The 25,564-nt window shown below is 41.6% G+C and overlaps 1 protein-coding gene across 3 annotated transcripts in view; it reads right to left on the minus strand.

The window, feature by feature from the left end:
- Positions 1-25,564, minus strand: part of ANKFY1 (ankyrin repeat and FYVE domain containing 1) — a 69,435-nt gene that overhangs the window by 32,790 nt on the left and 11,081 nt on the right. For 2 of the 3 annotated variants that reach the window (XM_027519578.1, XM_027519577.1), the window contains exons 2-5: positions 20,218-20,410; positions 15,321-15,439; positions 5,490-5,625; positions 1,047-1,170 (exon numbers count right to left, since the gene is read on the minus strand). In XM_027519578.1, the coding sequence (XP_027375379.1) occupies positions 1,047-1,170; positions 5,490-5,625; positions 15,321-15,439; positions 20,218-20,410 (572 nt within the window). The other variant, XM_027519579.1, reaches the window with a different exon arrangement.

Below are 25,564 nucleotides of genomic sequence, written 5' to 3' on the forward strand. Positions count from 1 at the left end.
CAACGTATCAACAATAATGACTACGTACATTTCTTAGGAAGCACTTGGAAAGTGTCTGGCCCTACTTTAACATTTCCCAACTCATTGAATTCTCACAAAAACCCTGAGGTAGGTACTCTTATTAGGTACCCCATTCCCAGATGATGAAAGTAAAGCAAAAAGAGGCTGATTAACTTGCCCAGGTTCACACAGAGAGTGAACAGCTGAGCGGGGATCTGGAGCCAAGAGCCCACCCCATTCCCCATCCCCCACCCCCACTCCCAGGCGTGGACTCTTCACCACAGCAGCGTGAGCGACACTGACACCCCACAGGACACAGCCACAGGGAGCCCTCTACGTGACAGCAGATCCTCCCCCCTCAGCCCCACAAAGACGGTAACAGAATTAATCAGAACTTCCACAATTATCAGTTTCTACTGTTGCAGATCTCTAAATCTCTACCTATTTTAGCAGAAAGGTTCCTGTTTCAATTCTTCAAAATCCAGTTAAGACACTTTTTCTCATAGTGTTTCTGAATACCAAACAATTTGCAGAAACTAGGTTATAAAACAGCACTAGCCATGATTTTCTTAAAAGATGCAAAACAGACAACCAAGAACTGCAAAACCTCTTCTTTATGATGAAAGCTACCTAAGGGAGCAGATCTAATTTAACAATGCCCTCCAGACACCGAGAAGGCAGAGAAAGCCCAGAGGGGGCGCTGCTGAGCACACAGGCCTGCTGGCCCCACAGCAGCAACTGCTTGTGAGGCTCGGCCACGGCTCCTGCAGATGGAGGACGAGGGAGGCGTGTGTCCCTTCGTTCCAAGCCTGCTTCTTGGCCTGGGCTAACTTCTGCCCCTCAACTCCGAAATCAGAACTAGGAGGCTTTTAGAGCCAAAAAGAATCTCACAGATCATCTAACGCAACTACTTAGCCTTCAATTTTGTTATAAAAGGCAACAAGGGGCCAGAGAGGTAACTTGCTGTGGAACCAGGTCCCACGCCCTGGTCTCCTGACTTCCAGCAAAGGCACTTTTTCCCCCACACTCCTCAGCCTCACACTCACCCAGTGACTTGCAATAATTTCTGCACAGTAGTTCATCAATGTGCTGGCATTCAGCTCCTCTGCAGTCTGATAGAAGCGAATACAGTTCCTGACGTTCACCAGAGACATCACACCCTTCTCACATCTACGAGAGAGTATCAGTGATCAACAGGATTGTTAGAATCAACACATTCATAAATGAACAAACCAAAGCAACAATCTGTGTACTGGCTGGCCATGTCCAATAACAACAAAGTGTAAGGTTTAAGCAATGCAGCTATGAATAAACTGTAGCTGAATTACTCTAAGTACCAGAATTTCATTACTGTATTGCTCATTCTGGTCAGAATCCAAATAATCTTTAAATAAACATGTTAAGCATAGCACCCCAACTGCCTTCAAAGTAACCACATGAAACTCACTGATCATACACACAGGCGAGGAATGTCAAACATGAAATGCATCAAATTCAGTCCTTCAGTATTTAATTGTATGGGACACACTCGCAGTTCCCACTAGCACAACTCTATCATGCCACAAGTGTGGCTTAGAAATAGCTTCAAATATGAGGCTCCGTGCCTCAAAATGAAAACCTCCTTAAAAGTCTTCCCATATGGTGATCTATATGGTATGTGAATCATAACTCAATAAAGCTGACTTTAGAAAGCTCACTTTAAAAATCTATCATGTACAGAAACAACTGAGTTAAGAGACAAACTACAGAACACCAAGATAGAGAAGAATTGGCTACAATGGTGTCCCACAGAGCCTGGTACCAGTAACAATAATAACAAGATTCTGAGAATCATTAATAAGAGAGCCCCAACTAGGTCAGGGAAGACACGGCTGCACGTAGGTCTCTAGTACCACAAAGCAGGCACACATCCTAGACTACAAGATGCAGAACAGGGAAGCCCCAAGTTTCCACTACCCTAGGATTCCCAAAAACCTTGGTGAGCCTCCACAGCACCGGGCCTGGGAGGAAGGAGGCGGTGACATAGTCGTCCTCCCACCTCCCTTGCCTGCACATCTCCCTACAAGTCAAGAGGCCTCATGTGGTCTCAGGGAATACCCCGACACCCCACTGCTGCCTCTGTCTCACAGTGCCCACAAAACCAAGTTCTCTTCACAAGGGAAGGTAGTGATGGACACAAAGTGAATCATCAGGTAAGTAAGAAAGACCAAAGCTGAGGTCCACTGCATTTGAGGGGCCCAACTACACGGGCTCCCTGTGCCCCCCTCTCCTCTGTGAAATAAGGATAATGCTCTCTTTCAGAGGTTCAGAGGATCTATGAGTGTTTTTCAAGATAAAGGAAAACCATGTACAATTTGCACAGTCTGAGGTATGCTTGCTTACTAGTTGAGGTCTTCCTCAAGGAAGATGCATAATTTAATAACTAATATAAAAGAGATTCAGTCCTACTATAAATAAGAATAACTGGCTAACAGATAACTCCCAACTTTAACAGGTAAGGTTTGAATATCCAGAGGACAGGGGAAGATGGGGGAAGAAAGGAGGAAAGTCACGAGAAAGACCTGAGAAGGAGGAGGAACACATTTTCTAAACCTCACAAATGAGACTTCAGCCAGGAGCAAGAATAACCTTGCAGCCATTTCTCCACCTAGCAGTAAATGCACACACTCATTCAATTCCAAGACCCGTGCTTATGTACTCTGTTTTTAAGCAACATAGCTTGGTGTAAAGCACCTCCCCAGGGCACTTTTAAATCAAACTGGCACCATATCTAAGTAAGTCACTACAATAACGAGCAAGGATGCTCTACTTCTCGGGGCCTCTGCTGTCTGCACACTAGTCTCCCCAAACTCTAGCATGCTGGCTGCAATGGCTGATGCAGTCATTCTGATCCTGGCTGTGAAATCAGAGCATTCCAGGAGAAATGTCCTCTTTTCGGATACGTGAAACTTTTACCACTTTTACACTGACAAATATCCTAATGTCCTAAAACATGGTGTGATCTCAGGGAGTACTGACTCATATGCAGAGCACCTCACAAAGCATTTTTACAGACAAATGCTGAGTGTGAAAATGCCATTCTCTTCCTTACTACCACCAAGAGACGCTGCACCAAGACACTGGATGCTTCATGAGGACAGATGTTTTGTTACAACTGGCAACACTTCATTTTCACTAAACTCTGGGATCCCCAGAGTGCCATTCACAATGTGGATAGCTTATAAATAGTCACTGGCATGACTTAAACAACTGAAGAAGATGTAATCATATTTAAAAATTCAGATTCTCAGTTCACATCTTCTCTTTGAAAAGCAGCAAGGCACACTGACTTTTCTCTAAAGGGATTTTTGTTGCTGTTAATACATGGTTTTCATTTTAGAGTATAAAAAAATACAGATGCACAACACAGTGCACCTCATTCTTAAAGTCGAGTGTATGAGTAAGCGGCCCACAAACTCCTGTCCAGTTTTGTGTCATCTGTGCCTCTGAATATAAGGCAGAAAAATTGCTGAAAGGATAAACAATAAAAGGTTAACGGTAGTTAAATCACAGATGATTTACTTTTGTTATTTGTATAATTCTATACTTCCTAAATACCACACACTGAACATGTAGCTAATAATCAGGAGAAAAAAAAATTAAACTGTCAGTTGTTAGCATACACTATTAATTATCTCTTTTTTAAGAGTATTTTCCTGATAATGCTTACACCCAAAACTTCCTTTTCATCAACCTGGTGACCGCATTCCCAAACCAAGATCCCTACATGATATAAACACCAGCAACACCTGCTTCACATTTAACTGCACACATCCATGTGTCAGAGCCCTTTCACTTACTATTTCAAATGTGTAATTCCTTCTGCCAACAGCAGTGGGCACTCTGTGCTCGTTCAAAAGCCGACATTTGACTCCATGGCTGGGTCTCTTAACAAAGCCTTGACAGATAAACCCACATCCAATAATAAAACACTGAGCATCTGGTAATGTTGATAGTTATGAAGCCTAATCAGTTAATAAACAATAAACACTTTAATTAAAGAATCCATTACACAGATTACAGCTCTCTAAACTACTCTGAACTGCAGGGCACTTTTATCAAAGCGATTCAATTTATAAGCAAGAAAATCAATCTGATAAAGCTCAGGAAATCGGGGCGGGGCGGGGGAGGCAGTGCAGATATCAATCACATTCAATCTAATTAAAATCATGCTCTGATTTCACTCTGAGATGATTCAAAAACTCACCCAAAGAAAGACCTTTACAGTAAAGCTATCCTGGCTAACCTAAGACTATACGTATCTACAAATCCTAGACCTGGTTTGGTTTTTAGGTTATTGGATTTAGGTATTAATATGCCCTCAAGCCCACATCAATCACAGATAATTAGGAGTATCCTGTGTACTGACTCATGTGGGGCACAGTGGGCTATCTCAGGGGAAACAGCCAGCCTCAATGAAAACAGAACAAGCGGCTCTAGGTAGCCAGGTCTCTCTTGACTCTGCTGCTGTGGCTATTTAGTTGCTACGTCATGTCTGACTCTTTGCGACCCCATGGACTGTAGCCCGCCAGTTTCTCTGTCCATGGGATTTCCCAGGCAAGAATACTGGAGTGGGTTGCTATTTCCTTCTCCAGGGGATCTTCTAGACCCAAGGATCAAACCTGAGTCTCCTGATTGGCAGGTGGATTCTTTACCACTGAACCACCTGGGAAGCCCTCTTGATGCTGAGGGCAACACAACAGAGGGAATGCTATCCCTCCACCCCCCTAGGAGAAACGCCATTCCTCCACACACAGAAACAAAAGAGCACTAAGTGATGTAAAAAGCACTCCTTCTAACAAGCTGACTTCCAAGGGCTAAATCACCAACAAAAAATAAGAGCATTTTGTCTGCAATCACCTGGTGAACACTGTTCTCGCTGTGTTCTGTAGTTTATAAAGACCAAGTTAGGAGAGCAACAGAGAAAGTGCAATATAAAAAACACAGCAAGCTGTCTCCTTGGAACCTAAAAAGCAGTAACGAATGAAGTGAGATCTCAGAAACACTATGAAATTTACTGAGACAGATTCTCATGTACTAATTTAGTCATTAATGTGTTTCTAACAAGAGAATATGACCTTCTTCCAAGGTGAGAAGAACTTCCAAGCAGGCAGAAAGTAGAAGTGAAAGGAAATGATATAGGAGGGAAAGTTGAGGGGTTGAACACTGGATTATATTATTTCACATTCGCTTCATCAGTTCACACATCTATGTAATCACAGGTAGTAAATCAGTGAAAGAAGAGAGAAGACCCAAAAGCGTCAGCAAAATTTAGCTTACAAGACAACAAAAAGCAAGGGAGACAAAATTCTCTCCCCACTATTGCCTTTAAAAGAACACCTTGCAAAAGTTATTTACATTAGCAGAAGCAGCTGTTTTCCCAGAGCTTGGCATAATTAAAGCTCAGCCACCACCATCTGAGGTGCTTGACTGTATCTGCTGTGACTTGCCTCTCCCTAAGGAGCTGTAGCTGAAACCGATTAGCTAGTTTCATCAGCTCAGTCAGGAACACATCGTCTTCTTTGAACTCCAACTCATCCGTATAGATCCAGCGAAGCATTGTCATTGTCACCTCAGGGTTAGCATCTGGTTAAAGACAGAAAGCATAAAAACTTTGAAGACAAAACACAGATGACATAGTCAGGCCCTCCCGAGGACCCCTAAAAGCTAAGGCTACAGAGAAAACTGTGGTAGACCCAGCTCAAAGAAATACCACACAGCCATTAAAAAGGGTAATTAAGCATTCTGGGTACCATCTGATTCCAGAAAAGTGTTAAAAGTTTTGCAAGGGGCAGTACATGGGGGAAATGAACCTATTAAAGATGTAAGTCAAATAAGCTGGAGGAAAATATTTTAAATATATGACAAAGAGTTTACATTCTTTTTCTGGGCCTCTGTACCACATCTGTCCAGGCAAACCTTTCACTTCACTGCACTTTACAGGTATTGTGTTTTTTCTCCACAAATTGAAGGGTTATAGCAACCCTATATGGATGTGAGAGTTGGATTGTGAAGAAGGCTGAGCGACGAAGAATTGATGCTTTTGAACTGTGGTGTTGGAGAAGGCTCTTGAGAGTCCCTTGGACTGCAAGGAGATCCAACCAGTCCATTCTGGAGGAGATCAGCCCTGGGATTTCTTTGGAAGGAATGATGCTAAAGCTGAAACTCCAGTACTTTGGCCACCTCATGCGAAGAGTTGACTCATTGGAAAAGACTCTGATGCTGGGAGGGATTGGGGGCAGGAGGAGAAGGGGACGACAGAGGATGAGATGGCTGGATGGCATCACTGACTCGACGGACTGAGTCTGAGTCAACTCCGGGAATTGGTGATGGACAGGGAGGCCTGGCGTGCTGCGATTCATGGGATCGCAGAGTCGGACACGACTGAGCAACTGAACTGAACTGAACTGAGCAACCCTGTGTTACAAAATACACACTTAATAGGCTGCAATATAGTGTAAGCATAACATTCATATGTACTGGGAAAACAAAAAATTCACATGTCACACTATTACGAGTTTTGCTCTTTATGGCTGTGGACTGGAATTGAACCCAAAATCTCTCTGAGGTCTGTCCATATACCACAACTCGGTTCATTCAGCCTTATGTTGGGAAGATAACTTATTCCTAACAATGAGGGCATCACAACACCACCACTGTCAAACATCTTCTCTGTGGTGGTTTCTTTAATTTTATTTTAAAATTTCACTTGGTTTCCTTTAATAACCCTACCCAAATTGTCCAAACCAACGAACTCGTATGATGAATAAACCCAAATCTGAACAGTTTTTAAAAACAGTTTCTAAAAAATGACATCAGCAGAGATGCCCTATAACCCTCAAAATTTCAAATAAAGATTTGAATAAAAATCTTCAAATAAGATTCAAGTGATTACCAAACTTTCCCACTCCTGCCGTGATTCATCCCTTAATCTCCAAACAATAAACTGAGAAGTGATCCACTCTGAGTCTCATACTAAGCAGTGGGCAGAGAACAATGCATCAGGAGGTTAGGTGCTTCTGTGTCAGTCAGTTCAGTTGCTCAGTCGTGTCTGACTCTGCGACCCCAGAGACTGCAGCACGCCAGGCCTCCCTGTCCATCACCAATTCCCAGAGCTTACGCAAATTCGTGTCCGTTGAGTCAGTGATGCCATCCAACCATCTCATCCTCTGTCATCCCCTTTTCCTCCCGCCTTCAATCTTTCCCAGCATCAGAGTCTTTTCCAATGAGTCAGTTCTTCGCATTAGGTGGCCAAAGTATTGCAGTTTCAGCATCAGCATCAGTCCTTCCAATGAATATTCAGGACTGATTTCCTTTAGGATGGACTGGTTGGATCTCCTTGCAGTCCAAGGGACTCTCAAGAGTCTTCTCCAATACCACAGTTCCAAAGCATCAGTTCTTCGGTGCTCAGCTTTCTTCATAGTCCAACTCTCACAGCCATACATGACTATTGGAAAAACCATAGCCTTGACTAGATGGACCTTTGTTGGCAAAGTAATGTCTCTGATTTTTAATATGCTGTCTAGGTTGATCATAGCTTTCCTTCCAAGGAGCAACCGTCTTTTAATTTCATGGCTGCAGTCATCAACTGCATTGATTTTGGAGCCCCTAAAATAAAGCCTGTCCCTGTTTTCATTGTTTCCACATCTCTTTGCCATGAAATGATGGGACTGGAAGCCATGATCCTAGTTTTCTGAATGTTGAGTTTAAGCCAACTTTTTCACTCTCCTCTTTCACTTTCATCAAGAGGCTCTTTAGTTTTTCTTCACTTTCTGCCATAAGGGTGGTGTCATCTGCATATCTGAGGTGACTGATATTCCTCCCAGCAATCTTGATTTCAGCTTGTACTTCATCCAGCCCAGCATTTTGTATGATGTATTCTGCATATAAGTTAAAGAACCAGTCTGTTGTTCCATGTCCAGTTCTAACTGTTGCTTCCTGACCTGCATACAGATTTCTCAGGAGGCAGGTCAGGTGGTCTGGTGCTCCCATCTCTTGAAGAATTTTCCACAGTTTGTTGTGATCCACACAGTCAAAGGCTTTAGCATAGTCAATAAAGCAGAAGTAAATGTTTTTCTGGAACTCTCTTGCTTTTTCCATGATCCAATGGATGTTGGCAATTTGAACTCTGGTTCCTCTGCCTCTTCTAAATCCAGCTTGAACATCTGGAAGTTCACGGTTCACGTACTGTTGAAGCCTGGCTTGGAGAATTTTGAGCATTACTTTGCTAGTGTGTAAGAAGAGTGCAATTGTGCAGTAGTTTGAACATTCTTTGGTGTTGCCTTTCTTTGGGATTGGAATGAAAACTGACCTTTTTTCCAGTCTTGTGGCCACTGCTGAGTTTTCCAAATTTGCTGGCATATTGAGTGCAGCACTTTCACAGCATTATCTTTTAGGATTTGAAATAGCTCAACTGGAATTACATCACCTCCACTAGCTTTGTTCGTAGTGATGCTTCCTCAGGCCCACTTGACTTTGCATTCCAGGATGTCTGGCTCTAGGTGAGTGATCACACCATCGTGGTTATCTGGGTCATGAGGATATCTGTTGTATAGTTCTTCTGTGTATTCTTGCCAACTCTTCTTAATATCTTCTGCTTCTGTTAGGTCCATACCTTTCCTGTCCTTTATTGTGCCCATCTGTGCTTCTGTGTATCTTCTGGCAAATGATGGCAGTCTACCTGCCCCCAATCTATTAAGCAAGTGGCCATAAAAGTCAGATGACCCAATAAACCAGAAACTACTTTTAAAAGGAGTAGACTCTGAGAAGTGAAACCAGCTGGCATTCATCCTGCCTGTGGTATCTGCTGCTAGAAGCCATCACCCCTTCACCAGGCCCAGGACACAAGCTGGTAAAAATCCATGACTGTGAGGATGAAAAGTCACACCCAACCTTTCAACTTCACTGTGGTCCAAGATGCGTGTAGTCATGCTTTGGATAACTTGGAATTTTCTATGTGACCTAGTTTTTTTGTTTGTGTGTTTGACTGACTTTAAATAAATGGTTTTGCAAAACATTTGGAAAGAATGGGAATAAACTCATCCTTTTACAATTAACCAACCATTAAATGAAGCATACTGAGAAAATTAACTTTGTTACTTAAATCCGCAATCTGTGAAAACTCAGAAAGAGGACTTCTCTGGTGGCACACTGGATAGGAATCCGCATGCCAAAGTAGGGGACACAGGTTCGATCCCTGGTTGGGGAACAAAGATCCCATATGCCAAGGAGCAACTAAGTCCATTGCCACGTTTTTCATCATACAACTAAGAGCCAACATAGCAAATAAATATAGTAAAACAAAGCAAACCTGAGAAAGGTGTTCTGAATCTCCTACTATGACTCTGGTTTGTCCTCTAGTTTCCAACTATTTTTTATCTACCTTACATAAGTTTTTCACTCGTAAAATTTCAAAATCATTAGAGACTATACTTTTTGTTGTTGTTCTGTGCTTCAGGACTTGTGGGGTCTTTGTTCGCCAACTAGGGCCCCAGCAGCGAAAGCACCAAGGCCTAACCACTAGACCATCCCCACAGATTGCGTCTTTCATCAGTGAAAACATCCTCTTCGGTTGGTTTAAGGATGTACCCTTAAATATAACTTCTTAGAAATAAAAATAAACCCCATATCGTACTTCTAAATAATCCCAGTGTCAAAAAACAACGGAGGGTCTAGTTCTGTTATGGGAGTGTGACAACCCAAACTATTTTAACTGATTACAACTAAAAACTGTCAACAGAGGGCCAAAAGCAACTACTAGAGGATTCCGAGAGTCAACAAAAGCACCTGAATTGCTCTGGGAGGCACCCCTTGAAGAAGCAATTGCACTGTATCAGATTCTCGAGTATTTTTTTCCTCTTTATGGCTTTGCCCTGAGGGCAGATCTGTCCAGGAGGAACACTGCTGTCCTGACCATAAGGATGCCTAAAATTCCAATAAGAACACCATCTTTCTGGCCAGATGAACCAGAAGATGAGGCCTAAAGAGCAGTGAAGGGTAAGGGGAGAATTCCAGAGAAAAGAGAGAAGGACATTTCCTAATTCTGTGTACGAAGCCACACAGGCCTCAGCCTTGCCTCTGAACCGTTGATGGATGGAACAGTCCTAGCCCAGCTTTAAAAATCGAAGTGAGGGGGCTTCCCTGGTGGCTCAGTGGTAAAGAATCTGCCTGCCAATGCAGGAGACACAGGTTCGATCCCTGGTCCCAGAAGGTCTGGGAACCCTGAGCCTGTGTGTCACAACTATTGAGCCTGTGCTCTGGAGCCTGGGAGCCACAACTCCTGAGCCCATGTGCTGAAACTGCTGAGGCCGTGTGCCCTAGAGCCCGAGCTCTGCAACGAGAAGTGGCTTCTAGAGACTAGAAGACTAGAAACTGGCCCCCTTTCACCACAGCTAGAGAAAAGCCCACACAGCAACGAAGACCCAGGACAGCCAAAAATAAATAAAACTGCCATAAAAAAAACCCAAAAAACTGAAGTGATATTTGAACCACTATCCACAGAAGGTGAAACAGAACCTGTGATTTGCACCTAAAGGGATTCAGCATTTTCCAGAGAATGGCACACAGGACCAGAGTCGACTCAGCATAATGGCAATGTCCAGGACACAATCTAAAATCATCTGTTACGGAAAAAATCTGGAAAATATGACCATTTTTCAAGGGAAAGGACAACCAAAATATGCTAACTTCAAGATGACCCAGATATTGAACTTATCAAAGAACTGAAAACATTGAATATAACTATGCTCCAGAAGGTAAAGGAAAATACACCTGAAATTAAAAGACAAAAATGCTCAGCATATAAACTGTAACAAAGAACAAACACAAATTATAGAAATGAAAAATACAATATATGGAATAAAAACTTACTCAGTGGGCTCAAGAGCAGGCTCAAGTGCAAAAAGTCAGTAAACTTGAAGATAGATTAATAGAATTTATCCTATCTGAAGAAGAGACCAAAAAAAAAAAAAAAAGTCAGGAGGAAAAACAGAAACAAAAAAGCCTCAGACACACCCAAACAGACCTGCTGGATCGGAACAAAGGGTCCAGTATGTGTGTGACTGGGGTCTCGGAAGGAAAGAAGAGACCAACGAAGAGAAGGATTTAAGAAATGATGGTCAACAGCTTTCTGAATATGGTGACAGACCTAAATCTTTATAGATTCAACATTAGAGCACCTCAAACCTCTAGCAAAACAAACCAAACCACAGTAAACAACCAGTACGAGTGAGTATGTGGTGAAACTGGAACCCTAGTGCACTGCTGGGGAACATGCAAAATGGTGCAGACCCTATGGAAAACAGCTTCTCAAAAATAGAAATTCTATGTGACCCAGCAATTCCAGTTCTGGTATACTCGAACAGAAAGCAGGATCTTAGCATAACCAGAGATTAGAGGGAAAAACACAAAAGCCATGTTAGGATGGAGTAAGGGGACATGACCACAGATAAAACAGATCACTTGAAGCTCTAAGATAATCTCAGGGTCGGGGGCAGATCTCAGCTGTTAGCAGGAGGCCACAAGGCCATCTGAGTGTCCTCATGACACATCAGCTAACCTGTCCCAAAGTGCGCAATCCACAAGGCAGGGCAAGGAAGAAGTCTCTGAAGTAACACGTTATTATTTACAAGCTCAGTCGGCCTGTACCTAAGAGGAGGGGAATCAGGATCCACCCGGGAAGGGAGGAATATCAGATAATTCATGGACACATCTTAAACTACCATGGATATCAACAAAATACTGAAACCAAACAAGCTAGAACCAGGAGTTCTCACACGATCTAACAGATATTGCTGAATTTCTCTTGAAAACGTGAACTACCACTGTCCTGTAAGTTTGCTTGAGCACCTGGGTGTGCCTGAGCACAGAGTCTGGGACCCTACGCTCCTTTCACAACACAGGGCGACCTCCCAGGTCCGTGTTCAGTGTGCAGTTTTCCTGACTGGACTGAAAAGGAAGGATGATGCTTTCTGGTTTCGGAACGGCTTGACAGGACCCAGAACACATTCCAGGAAAGCTGAATGACTCACCATAAACACTCATGCCAGGGAACCATAAGATCTCTGCTGGAGGAGGCATGCAAGAAACTTTAGCTTCACAGCAGCTATTCTATGGCACTGGAACTGCTCAGTGTCAGCTGCTACTGCTGAAGTGACAGAGAGAGGCTATAAACAAACCACCGAGCCTGAAGCAGACTGCTTTACTTCCCAAAGAAGTAAATATCGTGCATCAAGATTTGCTGTACCGTGTCGCACTAACGTTTATATCCTTTCTCTTCCCAGCTGATCAGTCAATAATTTTATAAATGTATCTTTATACATAAAATAATCAAGAAATACAAAGCTAATTCATACATTTTAAAGCTTTACATTTTGAAACAATGTGAGACTTATAGAACAGGTGTAGAGTTCCCATGTACCTTCCACTAATATCCTCCCCTAATATCAGCACCTTGCATAACCAGGGCACAATGATTACAACCAAGTGGTTAGGACTGATACAATACTATTAACCAATTACAGACCTTTACAAACTTTGCCAATTATCCCAATAATGTCCTTTTATGGTCCAGAATCCAATTGAGGGTTCCACCTTGAATTTTATTATTTATTATCATATCTCCTAAATCTCCTCCAAAATGAAACAATTTCTAAGTCTTACCTTTCATGACCTTGCCAGTAATTCTGTGGAATGTTCCTCAACTTGGGTTAACCTGATGGTTTCTCACAATTAGATTGAGGTCATGCATTTCTGGCAAGAATCTTACAGAAGTGACTGTGACTTTGTTACTGGGTCAGATCAAGCACACATTTTACTTTTTTGAACAAGGTATGATTTAAGAAAATTTTCATTGTGTCCAAATACCTTTTATTATTATTTTTTTTTCCCAAATACCTTTTAAATACTTGGTATATAATGCCTATTTTATATTTCTCAACATGGGCTAAAATTCTTAAAACAATTAACAGAATTAAAGTTGTGCTGGGACTTCCTTGGTAGTCCAGTGGCTAAGACTCTGTGCTCCCAATGCAAGGGGCATGGTTTGGATCCCAGTCAGGGAACCAGATCCCACATGCTACATACAACTATAGATCCTGTAGGCCGTAACTAAGACCTGGTACAATAAGGTAAACAAATTAATCAATTTAAAAAATTAAGTTGTGCTTATTTTGAATTTTAAGAAATATCAATTACAAAAGAATTTCAAACGAAAATGTGAGTCTTAGGATGTCAATCTAAGAATGTAAGTACCATACAAACAGGAATTTAACTTTATTCACTGCTATATCCCTAGTACCTTGCAAAGTGCCTGCCACTGAGCATTTGTGATATTAATGGAATAATTTTGAAGAAACAGAACACCAGTAGATCCATAAGATGATTTCCCCACAAGTGGGGAGAAGGTTCAACATTTAAAACACAGCTTTTACCCTATTTATACACTTGTTTACAAGAGCCTGTTTCCAACCTCCCTCAGCTGCGGGCAGCCATGGGCAGCAGTGCTTCCAGGTGTCGTGTAACACACAGGCTTTTTTGGTAGTTTCAGCTGCTGTGAGCCCAAATTTAGGCAATCACACCTATGCCCATCCAGGCAACTCAGCAGGACTCTGGGCAAGACACACAAACCTGAACAGGTCCACAGGCGCCACCATCTCCTTGGAGCCCTTCAAGTGAAGTGGAAGGCACTCAGCCATGCCCAGCTCTTTGTGACCCCATAGGTTATACAGTCCATGGAATTCTCCAGGCCAGAACACTGGAGTGGGTAGCCTTTCCCTTCTCCAGGGGATCTTTCCAACTCAGGGATCAAACCCAAATCTCCTGCATTGCAGGCTGATTCTTTACCAGCTGAGCCACAAGGGAAGCCCAAGAATACTGGAGTGGGTAGCCTATCCCTTCTCCAGGGGATCTTCCTGACCTGGGAATCAAACCAGGGTCTCCTGCACTGCAAGTGTATTCTTTACCAACTGAGCTATCAGGGAAGCCTTGGAACCCTTCAAAGATAGACTTTATAAAGGAAAGTAAAGATGCCATAAGTTCTACCACAGATATCTTAGTAGGTGCCTGATTTACCAAAGCCACCAAAAATTCTGACTCTGCAGCTGCTCATTTCTCAAAGCAAACCTTACAGCAGGGATCAAACCACGGCGACGAATTTTTTGAACAAAGACATAATTCAGCAGACTTTTCATACAGCCAATCACTTCTGCAAGTAACTCATATCTTAATGCGTGGGTATGCTCCTTACCATATGGTATCAGTCTTTTGATTTTTTTAAAAATATGAAAGTATAACACATTTCAGAGAAGGCAATGGCACCCCACTCCAGTACTCTTGCCTGGAAAATCCCATAGACAGAGGAGCCTGGTAGGCTGCAGTCCATGGGGTCTCGAAGAGTCAGACATGAATGAGTGACTTCACTTTCACGCATCGGAGAAGGAAATGGCAACCCACTCCAGTGTTCTTGCCTGGAGAATCCCAGGGACGGGGGAGCCTGGTGGGCTGCCGCCTATGGGGTCACACAGAGTTGGACATGACTGAAGTGACTTAGCAGCAGCAGCAGCATAACACATTTACAGGAGACCTGTAATTCTCTTGATTATTAACAGCAGAATTAAACTTTAAATTTGCTCTTTTGTAACAGCAGTTAGGCAAATACTAAGTGAAAATGCAATTTTGAAGTGAACTTTTGAAAATGATGTTTTTAAGTTTACTTAACCACCGTATTTACCCAAATTCTACAAAATATATGTGCCACAAAAACAGTAACATTAAACAGTTAAAGCACTTAAATTCTGAAGACAGCTGGTCATCCTTTGATTTTAAAGAATGAATATTCTTATTTTTTGCAGTAACTGTTACTTCTGAATTCAGTTCTTACAGACCAGGAAAAGTATTTTGGCAGCTAGAGTTAAATTTTAACCAGCTGAACAGCAGCAGGACTTTCTCTTAGTGGAAACAAATTTTTTTTCTACATATGCTCTCATATTTATAACATACTACTATATGAAAAGTTATGTGGAGAGATATTCTTATTTTATAAATTATAGTAAGAATACTGTAGTTCCTCAAATATTTATGATTTTTTAGCCAGATATTTAACAGAAGTGTCCACAAAGTACTACCTAATGACTCACTATTTAACTAGTTTATGGTCACCAGCAATTCGTAAGAGAAGCATTCTACTTCCACTAAGCCACAAATACTTCAAAGTGACACATCACAACTTCTGCCAAGTGCTCGTGTGCCGGGAGTTTTGAGTCCCCAGCCGGTCAGAGGCTCACCTGACAGGTCCAGCTCCTCGGTGGAAGACAAACTGGCCAGACTCCAGCTGTCACTGCGGGCCGCCAGGACAAACTTGTGGGCATTGATGTGCCTGCTCCCAACCTTTATCTTCAAGTCACTGAGGAAGAAAAATACCCACAGGTATAAAAAGAAAAAATATCATTATAACTAGGTATAGCTGGAATTCACAGCCAATCAGTATGTGAGTACTGACTGACCAACATACTTCTGTGAAAGAAAAAAAAAAAATCACAGCAAAAGTATATCTCTATGCTAGCACTGATGGGTCATATTTATAATGCATTGCTAGACATGTTTCCTATTTCTAACTTCTAGCTTTTAGTTCACATGGGATGCTCTGCTTTCAAAGACATTCCCTAACATCACCCCCATGATGGTGCAGCCTACAAGTTACAAAGGATGACTAATATTCATATAAAGAGTAGAAGAGGTTTTATGTAGCAAAAATCAAGATAAATCATCAGGGAGAAATAGACTGAAAGACTAAAGACTGTGATAAGAGCTCTCAGCCTACCATGCTATGATGCTCCACACCGTATTAATGCTTAAGCAAGGTTAATCCAAGAACTATAAATAAATTACTTTGATAAAACAATCAAGAATATGAAATATGAAACCCAATATCTGGACTCCTGTTCTCATCAGAAACACTCAGACCTACTATTGGCCATTTTTTAACTCAACCATTTATAAAGAAAAGGGGTGAGGTATCTTTTCTTCAAACATGTTTCCATATATATGACATACCATTATATGAAAAGAGCTTTCCAAATAGTTATTCATACTTAACTCTGAAATGTCAGATGTCAAGGTAGGACAGCATCTGGGCAGTTAACAAACACCTAAGGATGACCCACTAGGCTGGCAGAAGCATGTGCCATATGGCTAACTGGCAGCAACCCACAGTCACACATCGTCATCTCCTTGCTTGTATTTGTGGGGCTTTTTACTTGCATATTTCCCTTGAAAATAACTTGTTAGGTCGGAAAGCCTTTAGAAACTAAATACTTAAAAACTATTATGTACAAGAAAAGGAAGAAGAAAAAAAATTTTACACGGATTAACTCATGCACTTAAAAGGAGACAAACAAGAATACGGTTTCAACACGATGCTTGATGCAGACACATTTCGCCCCACAAAAGCAATCTCTAGAACATACATTATAATTATGTGAGCATATCAACAATTCCAGTTCTATTAAAGAACTAACCAAGCTGCAACGAATTATCTTAGATTAAAAGAACAGGGTATTTATTAATACTGTTAACACAGAACATTATTCACAAAGAACAGAATTGACATTCTATTTAAAGCAAAACGTAAAACTGTCTCATATCATATCCTGTGATAAAGTTAAAAAAATATAATGAAAACAAAGCACGAATAACTTTTAAACTCTGAATGTATTTACAAAGTATTACATTCTAAGAACATAAATGAACAGTCACTGCTTACTATTTCTACTACGCATCTTGAGTTTAGCCACAAAATTATAAAAATGAATGTTTCTATAAAATTCCTACTATTATTCACGAATGTCAAGTCAAAGTTTTTTCTTTTATAGTCTAATATGAGAAACCTATATGCAGGTCAGGAAGCAACAGTTACTGGACATGGAACAACAGACTGGTTCCAAATAGGAAAATGAGTACGTCAAGGCTGTATATTGTCACCCTGCTTATTTAACTTATATGCAGAGTACATCACGAGAAACACTGGGCTGGAAGAAGCACAAGCTGGAATCAAGATTGCTGGGAAAAATATCAATAACCTCAGATATGCAGATGACACCACCCTTATATCAAAAAGTGAAGAGGAACTAAAAAGCCTCTTGGTGAAAGTGAAAAAGGAGAGTGAAAAAGTTGGCTTAAAGCTCAACATTCAGAAAATGAAGATCATGGCATCTGGCCCCATCACTTCATGGGAAATAGATGGGGAAACAGTGGAAACAGTGTCAGACTTTATTTTGGGGGGCTCCAAAATCACTGCAGATGGTGACTGCAGCCGTGAAATTAAAAGACACTTACTCCTTGGAAGAAAATATATGACCAACCTAGATAGCATATTGAAAAGCAGAGACATTACTTTGCTAACAAAGGTCCGTCTAGTCAAGGCCATGGTTTTTCCAGTAGTCATGTATGGATGTGAGACTTGGACTGAGAAGAAAGCTGAGCGCCAAAGAATTGATGCTTTTGAACTGTGGTGTTGGAGAAGGCTCTTGAGAGTCCCTTGGACTGCAAGGAGATCCAACCAGTCCATTCTGAAGATCAGCCCTGGGATTTCTTTGGAAGGAATGATGTTAAAGCTGAAACTCCAGTACTTTGGCCACCTCAGGCGAAGAGTTGACTCATTGGAAAAGACTCTGATGCTGGGAGGGATTGGGGGCAGGAGGAGAAGGGGATGACAGAGGATGAGATGGCTGGATGGCATCACTGACTTGATGGACGTGAGTCTGAGTCAACTCCAGGAGTTGGTGATGGACAGGGAGGCCTGGCGTGCTGCGATTCATGGGGTCGCAAAGAGTCGGACATGACTGAGCGACTGAACTGAACTGATCCCAAAGAGACGGAGAAGGAAATGGCAACCCACTCCAGTACTACTGCCTGGGAAATCCCATGGTCAGAGAGGAGACTGGTGAGCTACAGTCCATGGGGGTCGCAAAAGTCAGACACTAAACAATCCCAAAGAGAAATAAATATAAGAATTTCACTAATAATCTCTAATAGTGATAATTTTTAAAAATATAATTCAAAAATGGAAACTTGGGACAGGTCAAGTCTTTGAAGACTATACATAAACAACTGGGAGGCTAGCAATTTTTTAAAGTTTTTCATTCTAGTCATTTAAAGGCATTTCCTTTTAAAATATGGATACAAGGATGTTGTCACTGAAGAGGAAGCATAAAGAAAGAGCTTCTTGCTAGAGTGTCTTAAGCACTCAGACAGGAAAAATTATGTTTGGTTGTAAACAACTACAAAGCGACTAACACTTTCACTTTCAACCATCATTTTTAAGTATCTTATGGGACAAAAGCCTTCCCCTGAACTTTAGCTAAGAAGTGCACCAATTTCTTCCACATTGCTCAATTTAAAAATGTAACACTAACTCTCCAATTACTCTACTAAAATGCACATAAAAACACTAAACTCTTCAACAAAACACACGTTCATGGGACAAAAGGTTTTTTTTTTATCCCTTATCTTGGTAAAAGAGAATCTGCTTTAGAAATTTATATTCTACTTTCAGTTATTCCATGCAAAAGCTCAGTCCTCTTCAAAGTCTCCATTCCCCATCTGATCACTGGTTGTAGATAACAAAGGTATTTGGCCTTTTGATAAAAGGACAGGTTTTAGAAGCGGAAGAGAGACCCACCAGAACCCTGGGACCACACCACAGCTGACCAGGTAAAAAGTTGCCAGAAGAAGAAACTGCCCAGTCTCATTCCCACTGTCTCCTAGAAAGACTACAGTGTAAGAATGCAGTCAACTGTTACGTAATAGGGAAAGTAAACGGTGGGAATTCTAACGGGAAAGAGCCCTGGACAGTGAGAGAGCTGTGTCGGCGTCCTGGAGCCAGTGAGAACAAAGTTTTCACTTATCCATGGGAAAAAGAGGAGAAGGAAAAAAAGAGAGAGAGAGAGTGACCTATATTTTACAAGTAGCTGCATCCATTAGATTTAAAGAAAGGCTCCTTTACTCAGAGTGTGTAATTCCCATTTCTCGGTATTCAATTTTTCTTTTCTTTTAGAAATGATTAAGATGGTAGATGGCAGTTCTGGATTTTGATCGATTTTAAATGTCTTATTTCCCAATTTTACTAAATCATCTATTCCAATCTTGCCTCTCTAGTAGGCAAATCCTGCTAGGCACATTCATGTCCATGTTTCTTTTCCACAACTGCAGCCATCATCCCAGTTCAGTCCTTCATCACTTCTGGCCTGATTCTGCTCTTGTTCTCTTTATAATTTTGCCTACATGATGTTACCAGGCTAATCTGCCTGAAACACTACTTTATGACATTCCTGTAAATTTGAAAACCCTATTTCACACTTCCTAAAGGATCAAGTCCAATTTCCTCACCTTGGCATCCCAATGCAACCCACCCTACCCTTCCCACCACTCCAGTGCTCCTCTGCATGGGTATGTACCCTACAGTGGGCCCCCTCCTCTAAATCCTCCACACATTCCCATCTGTTGAGTCTGTTCTCAGCCAGTCCCTCTACTAGTGACATTACTGTCTTTACTAAATCGTACTCAGCCTTTAACATTTACCATAAAACTCACTCAAAACAGTAGCTTAAAAACTGAGCACTTACTATATGCCAGACAGTGTTTTTCTAAGTGCTCAAACAGTATTTATTAATTTAATCCACACAATAACTCTAGCTCAGTTCAGAAGCTCAGTCGTGTCTGACTGTGTGACCCCACGGACTGCAGCATACCAGGCCTCCCTGACCATCAGCAACTCCTGGAGTTTACTCATGTTCTTTGAGGTCAGTGATGCCATCCAAACATCTAATCTCAATAACCCTGAGGTAAATAGTATTCTTATCCCCATTTTACAGATGAGGAGCCTGAGGCACATCATACAGTTCCAGGTCACATAGCCAGGAAGTGGCCAGCTGAACTGTGTGACCCCAAAGTCCACCCTCAACCATCATGCTACACCAACCAGTAGCTCCAAGATGACTTATTTGACCAGCCCAAGAGAAAATGAATTCCTCCCCTGAATCCCTGAACTTGCAAGCTAATTCCTAATCTGTACCAGGGATGCAATCACCAGGACACCCATACTCTGTGCTGAAGACCAGCAGAAAGCAAGAGAGAAAGCCAAAGGGTCTGCTTCTCCAAACTGGCCCCGTGCCAGAAGCTCACCTATACTGCTCCTGCTCGTAGAGGTCGGCCACGATCGTCAGCAGGCGGCTGATGAAGGACTCACTGCTGCTTTCTTTCTTTGCTTGTGCAGCTAAAAGAGTGCATCTCTTCTCTGTCTCTGCCAATTTCTTCTGCAGCTTGACATACTCTTGTCGGAGAAGCATCAAGTGCTTCTCCAACTTGGCCACCTCCTCTGCAAGGGAGACAAAGAATCAAGTTTACCACGCTAGGTGTAAACAGACAGCAATCACTCATCCCTCATCCCACAGCTAGGATGGGATTACCAAAACGACCACAGCTGATGCTTGAACAACACGGGTTTGAACTGCCTGGGTTTACTTACACACGGATATTTTCCAGTAGTAAATACTATACAGCAGGGGCCCCCAAGCAACTCCATCTGAGGTGGAGCTGATGTAATAATAATAGAAATAAAGTGCACAATAAATGTAATGCTCTTGAATCATCTGGAAACCCTCCTCCACCCCTCAGTCCATGGAGAAGCTGTTTTCCTTGAAACTGGTCCCTGGTGCCAAAAAGGTTGGGGACGGCTGCAACACCATCTGCAGTTGGTTGACTCCAAAGATCTGGAAGAATCAAGGTCACGGAGGGCTCTAAGTTACACGCGGATTTTCCACTCTGCCGGAAGGTAAGGCAGAGTTCCTAGCCACTGATATTGTTCAAGGGTCAACCGTAGTCACATGATGTTCCTACTATTTCTTACTGATACTCCTACAAGACCAAGAATGGTGTTGTTCAGGGTGCCGTCACGTTGCAGGGATTTCTTCTCCATTTCCCTGAAGATCAGTTTTCAAACCGCTAATAGGAATTAGTAAATTCTACATGTCACATGCTGTTTTACAAGTTTTCTGTGAATCTCACAGGGACCCCATGGGGCAGGTACTATTATGACTAGCCACTTTACAGAGGAGGGCACTGGGGTACAGAGAGGCTAAGAATTTGTCCAAGGCCACGAAGCTGGCGAGACGTGTGGGGCTAGGACAACAGCCCAGGCATTCAGTGCCTATCCGCCACTATCCCAAACTACCTGATACCTGCCCTACCTCGGGAAGGCTCAGGGCAGTCAATAACCAGATGGAAGCAGGTCATATCCCACAGGTGTGCTGGGGCAGATTCTAAAGGTTGAAAACCACTGTTTTTGACTCATTCAAAATTTACCAAGTATCTGTGAGGGGCCTGATAGTACAGTACTTAAGCAAAATCAGACATGTCTTTCCTCTGAGCTTTTAGTTACTGGGGAAGTAAACGTTTATAATTATAACAACTGCAACAACTAAATGAAAAGCTACAACTCAGATCAGTACTAGAAAGAACAGAGCTTTGAGAACCTATAATAAAGAAATTTGTGTGTGTGTGTGTGTTCAGAAGTGAGTTTCCTGTTGTTGGTCTTTGCCAATCCCATTCAAAACCTATTTTCACAAACATACATTCTTCTTTTTTTTTTAATTTTATTTTTAAACTTTACAATATTGTATTAGTTTTGCCAAATATCGAAATGAATCTGCCACAGGTATACATGTGTTCCCCATCCTGAACCCTCCTCCCTCCTCCCTCCTCATACCATCCCTCTGAGTCGTCCCAGTGCACCAGAGAAATTTAACTTAGGACATTAGGGAAGGCTTCTCTGAGGAAGCAAAGTCCAGAAACTTCTCTCTTACCTGCAGTCTTGGTGGGGATTCAGGCAATCATGAATATCACATCCATGGAACTACAGTGCTGCTGTGGTCATCCTCTGGGCCACAGAACATTCACTCCTCTACTCCCCACCACAGAAACCCCAAATCTGGACACAGCCCTCAGGGCCATCTCCTACCTTCTCTGACAACGTCTTGAGAAAACTGAGCAACTGCCAACAATCCCCACTGTACCAAAAGCTACTCCCGTCTACCCCCTGCCTTCTCAGAGACTGCAGCTCCCTCCTACGCAAGCTTACGCACTCCACCTCTGCTCCAAACCCTTCACTCTCCCCAGGTCCTTTGCTTTATCATCAACCGCCCCAGCTCCAGCAACTTCAATCTCTTTCAGCTGGAACCCTCTCATCAGCACAAACACCGGCCTAGGTCTCTACCAACAGTAAAATAAAACTCTCCTTTCACACATCTGACCACCCCTGCCCTTCCATCTCTAGCTACCACACACATTTCCTCACACACTATCACCCTGCCATTCCCTCCCTCTGTCCCCACTACCCCCTTGAAGCCCCTCTCAATGATGACCTTCTAATTGCCAAATCTAAGACACTTGCCAGTGGTACTCCTCTCAGCACAGGACACTGCTGTCCATCCTGCTTTTTTCTTCTTTCAACCACCACCATGCCACCTTCTCTCCAATTCTGGTGCTCTGTCACTTCCACATGCTTCTCTGCACATCCCTCCAAACCCTCCACCACTGATATTCCCCAGGAGGTCTACCCCTGGCCTTCTCAACTGTGCCATCTTCCAAGGCAGCTATATCAGATCCTTGGTCTGTGGTTAAAACCAAAATCTAGCGCCAGTGATCCGTAGACCCTTCTCTCTATGCAGATCTCTCTTCTTAGCTTCAAGCAAATTGCTTTTCGTATGGTCCCTGTATTAATAAATGACACACCATCTCTCCCAGTTACCTGCAGAAGAGATGTGGGAGTCATCTTGGATGTCTCCCACTCACTCGTATGGCTCCAACCCTATGCCAGTTCAAAAAGAGATGTTTCCATTCAAAAAACAGGAATAAGTGGTACATGAGAGCGAAGTTATTATGCAACTATTACTGTTTTCAAAGAAATATGTAATACTAAATATGCACATTCAAATTATAGTAACAAAAAATGAGTCTGTGAAGCTAAATATATTTTATAATTTCAATTTTATTATAAACATTCAAATATATGAGGAACAGAACGACAAATACCACAAAATATCAGATTTGTTTTCTTCTTTGCACTTTCTTGCACATTTCAGGTATTCTATAACAAACGTGTTCTGCTTCCATAGTTCAGAGAAGGCAATGGCACCCCACTCCAGTACGCTTGCCTGGAAAATCCCATGGACGGAGGAGCCTGGTAGGCTGCAGTCCATGGGGTTGCGAACAGCCGGACACGACTGAGCGACTTCACTTTCACTTTTCACTTTCATGCATTGGAGAAGGAAATGGCAACCCACTCGTGTTCTTGCCTGGAGAATCCCAGGGACGGGGGAACCTAGTGGGCTGCTGTCTATGGGGTCGCACAGAGTCGGACACGACTGAACCAAGAGCAGCAGCAGCAGCTGCTTTCATAGTTATGAAAAAGTATTTAAAGAGAAACTTGTTTAAATACTTAAATATTAATAGTCTTATCTTCATACATACAAGAGGGAACTTTTTTCTCCTTATGTAGAAGATCTACATTAAATATAAACTAGATATTATCTCAGGTGTAAATCAGCATTCCTGGGCTAACAAAGTAGAAGGCACCTGCAAGATGAAAATTTGCTTATAACTGCTGATCACTGTGCTTATGAGTTATGTATCAGATGAGAATTTCTATAATTTTTTTTTCAAAATACTGCAATTTATTTAGCCTACTAATTTTTATGCCAAATATTGCTTAAAAAAAAAAACCCACTGGCTAAAAGAAAATAGTATTTACAATGATTCTATTGTAATATTTTTCAAATCTTAGCATTTATAACTACAAAATTCCTTTGGCAGGACTCATATCTACACTTCTATTCTGGTGTGACAAATTTACAGGTCACTGGTTTTGAAGAGTTATTTATAGTTACTAGGACTAAAGAGCCAAGAAATTGCAATTATTTACCTGAAATGGAGATGCACAAAGCAGTAAGTTCATGTGATTTTACAAAATGTATACTTATTTTTCCTACAGAGAAAGATATGAAGTTGGTGGCCTCTTTAAAGAAAAACTGGCACTGATTTTCTAGATGTGGTTAACAGAAAATGTAAAAGGACATATAAATTTAGGAGTGACATCAAATTTTGTCCAAAAGTTGCTGTCACTCAGAGCAAAATGAATCTATGGAGTCATGATAATGCTTGTCTTGGGAGGAATGGCAGGAGAGTGGTAACTGGGAGGGCACAGGAGGGGTGCCCTCTGGGTGGTAAGATTATTTTTTTGTTGTTAACTCAGTGGTGGTTACATTTTAAATATGCACATTCAAATTATAAATAATTTTATATAAATTATAAAAGTTTTATTTTGGTAATTCATTGGGCTGTTTTGCCGTTCTTTGCATGTATCTTATGCATCAATTAAGTTTTAAAAAAACTGATATATACACTTGTAGTAGCTTCTGGAGTTTCAAGTGATGGGAATATGAGCCCGTTTAGTAACTAGCTTTGGGTACCATGGGCAGTTTACCTCTCTGAGCTTCAGTTTCTTTATATGTAAAATAAGAAGGGGGATCTTCTACTTGGTGCTGCTGTGAAAATTAAAATTACTATAACTGGCACATGCATGCAAAATTGTCAGCATTTCCTCCACACCCCTTTTATGCTTTCCACAATTACATAATTATTGGTTAAATAATTTAAACTATTGTAACTATTTACACATTTTTTTGAGTCATGAAAAACAGAATGAGTTTCAAATTTTTATTGACCGAGGAATTAAGACCGATCAATTAAAATCACAGCAAATCAATAGGATATTATCAGAAAGATAAGGTGATGAACAAAAGGAAAAACAGAAATGGAAAAACAGTGCTAAATAATGAACGAGCTATCAAGGCTTTAAATGCTTCATCACCTCATATAACAAGTCTGCACTGACAATTCCCAAACCAAAGAGTAAAGCCTAACATGCTTTTAAAAATCGTCATTAGGGAATTCCCTTGTGGTCCTGTGGTTAGGACCCAGTACTTTCACTGCCATGGCCTGGGTTCAATCCCTAGTCGGAACCAAGATCCTGCAAGCCATACAACAAGGCCAAAAAAAAAAAAAAACCACCCTCTTCATTATTATTAATTTGGAAGAAGTGCAAGTTAGTTAGGCTGTATCTTAAAAAAAAAAAAAAAAAGCTCTCCAAGAGGCAACTCTTAACCTATCAGAGGAAAAAGTCAGTCAATGTCTACCATTGATCCATATAAAAAAGGCAGTATTATCACTTAGAGGTCAACAGAGAAGAGGGGAAAGTAGTCTGGGAAGTGGGTTCTGAGGGGTGGCAAAACTTTATTTTTTAAGTCTTGTAATATTATTTGAGTTTTAAATCGATGTGCACTTAGAAAGCAAATATATTATTTTATACAAATTTTAAAGATTATGGAAAACAATTACAAGAATGAGGGAAAATAAATAATTTTCTAATACCCAAGTGTAAGGGTTTTTACACATCACAAAACTTTAGGAAAGG

Source organism: Bos indicus x Bos taurus, chromosome 19 (genome assembly GCF_003369695.1).
Source record: "Bos indicus x Bos taurus breed Angus x Brahman F1 hybrid chromosome 19, Bos_hybrid_MaternalHap_v2.0, whole genome shotgun sequence".
Taxonomy (NCBI): domain Eukaryota; kingdom Metazoa; phylum Chordata; class Mammalia; order Artiodactyla; family Bovidae; genus Bos; species Bos indicus x Bos taurus.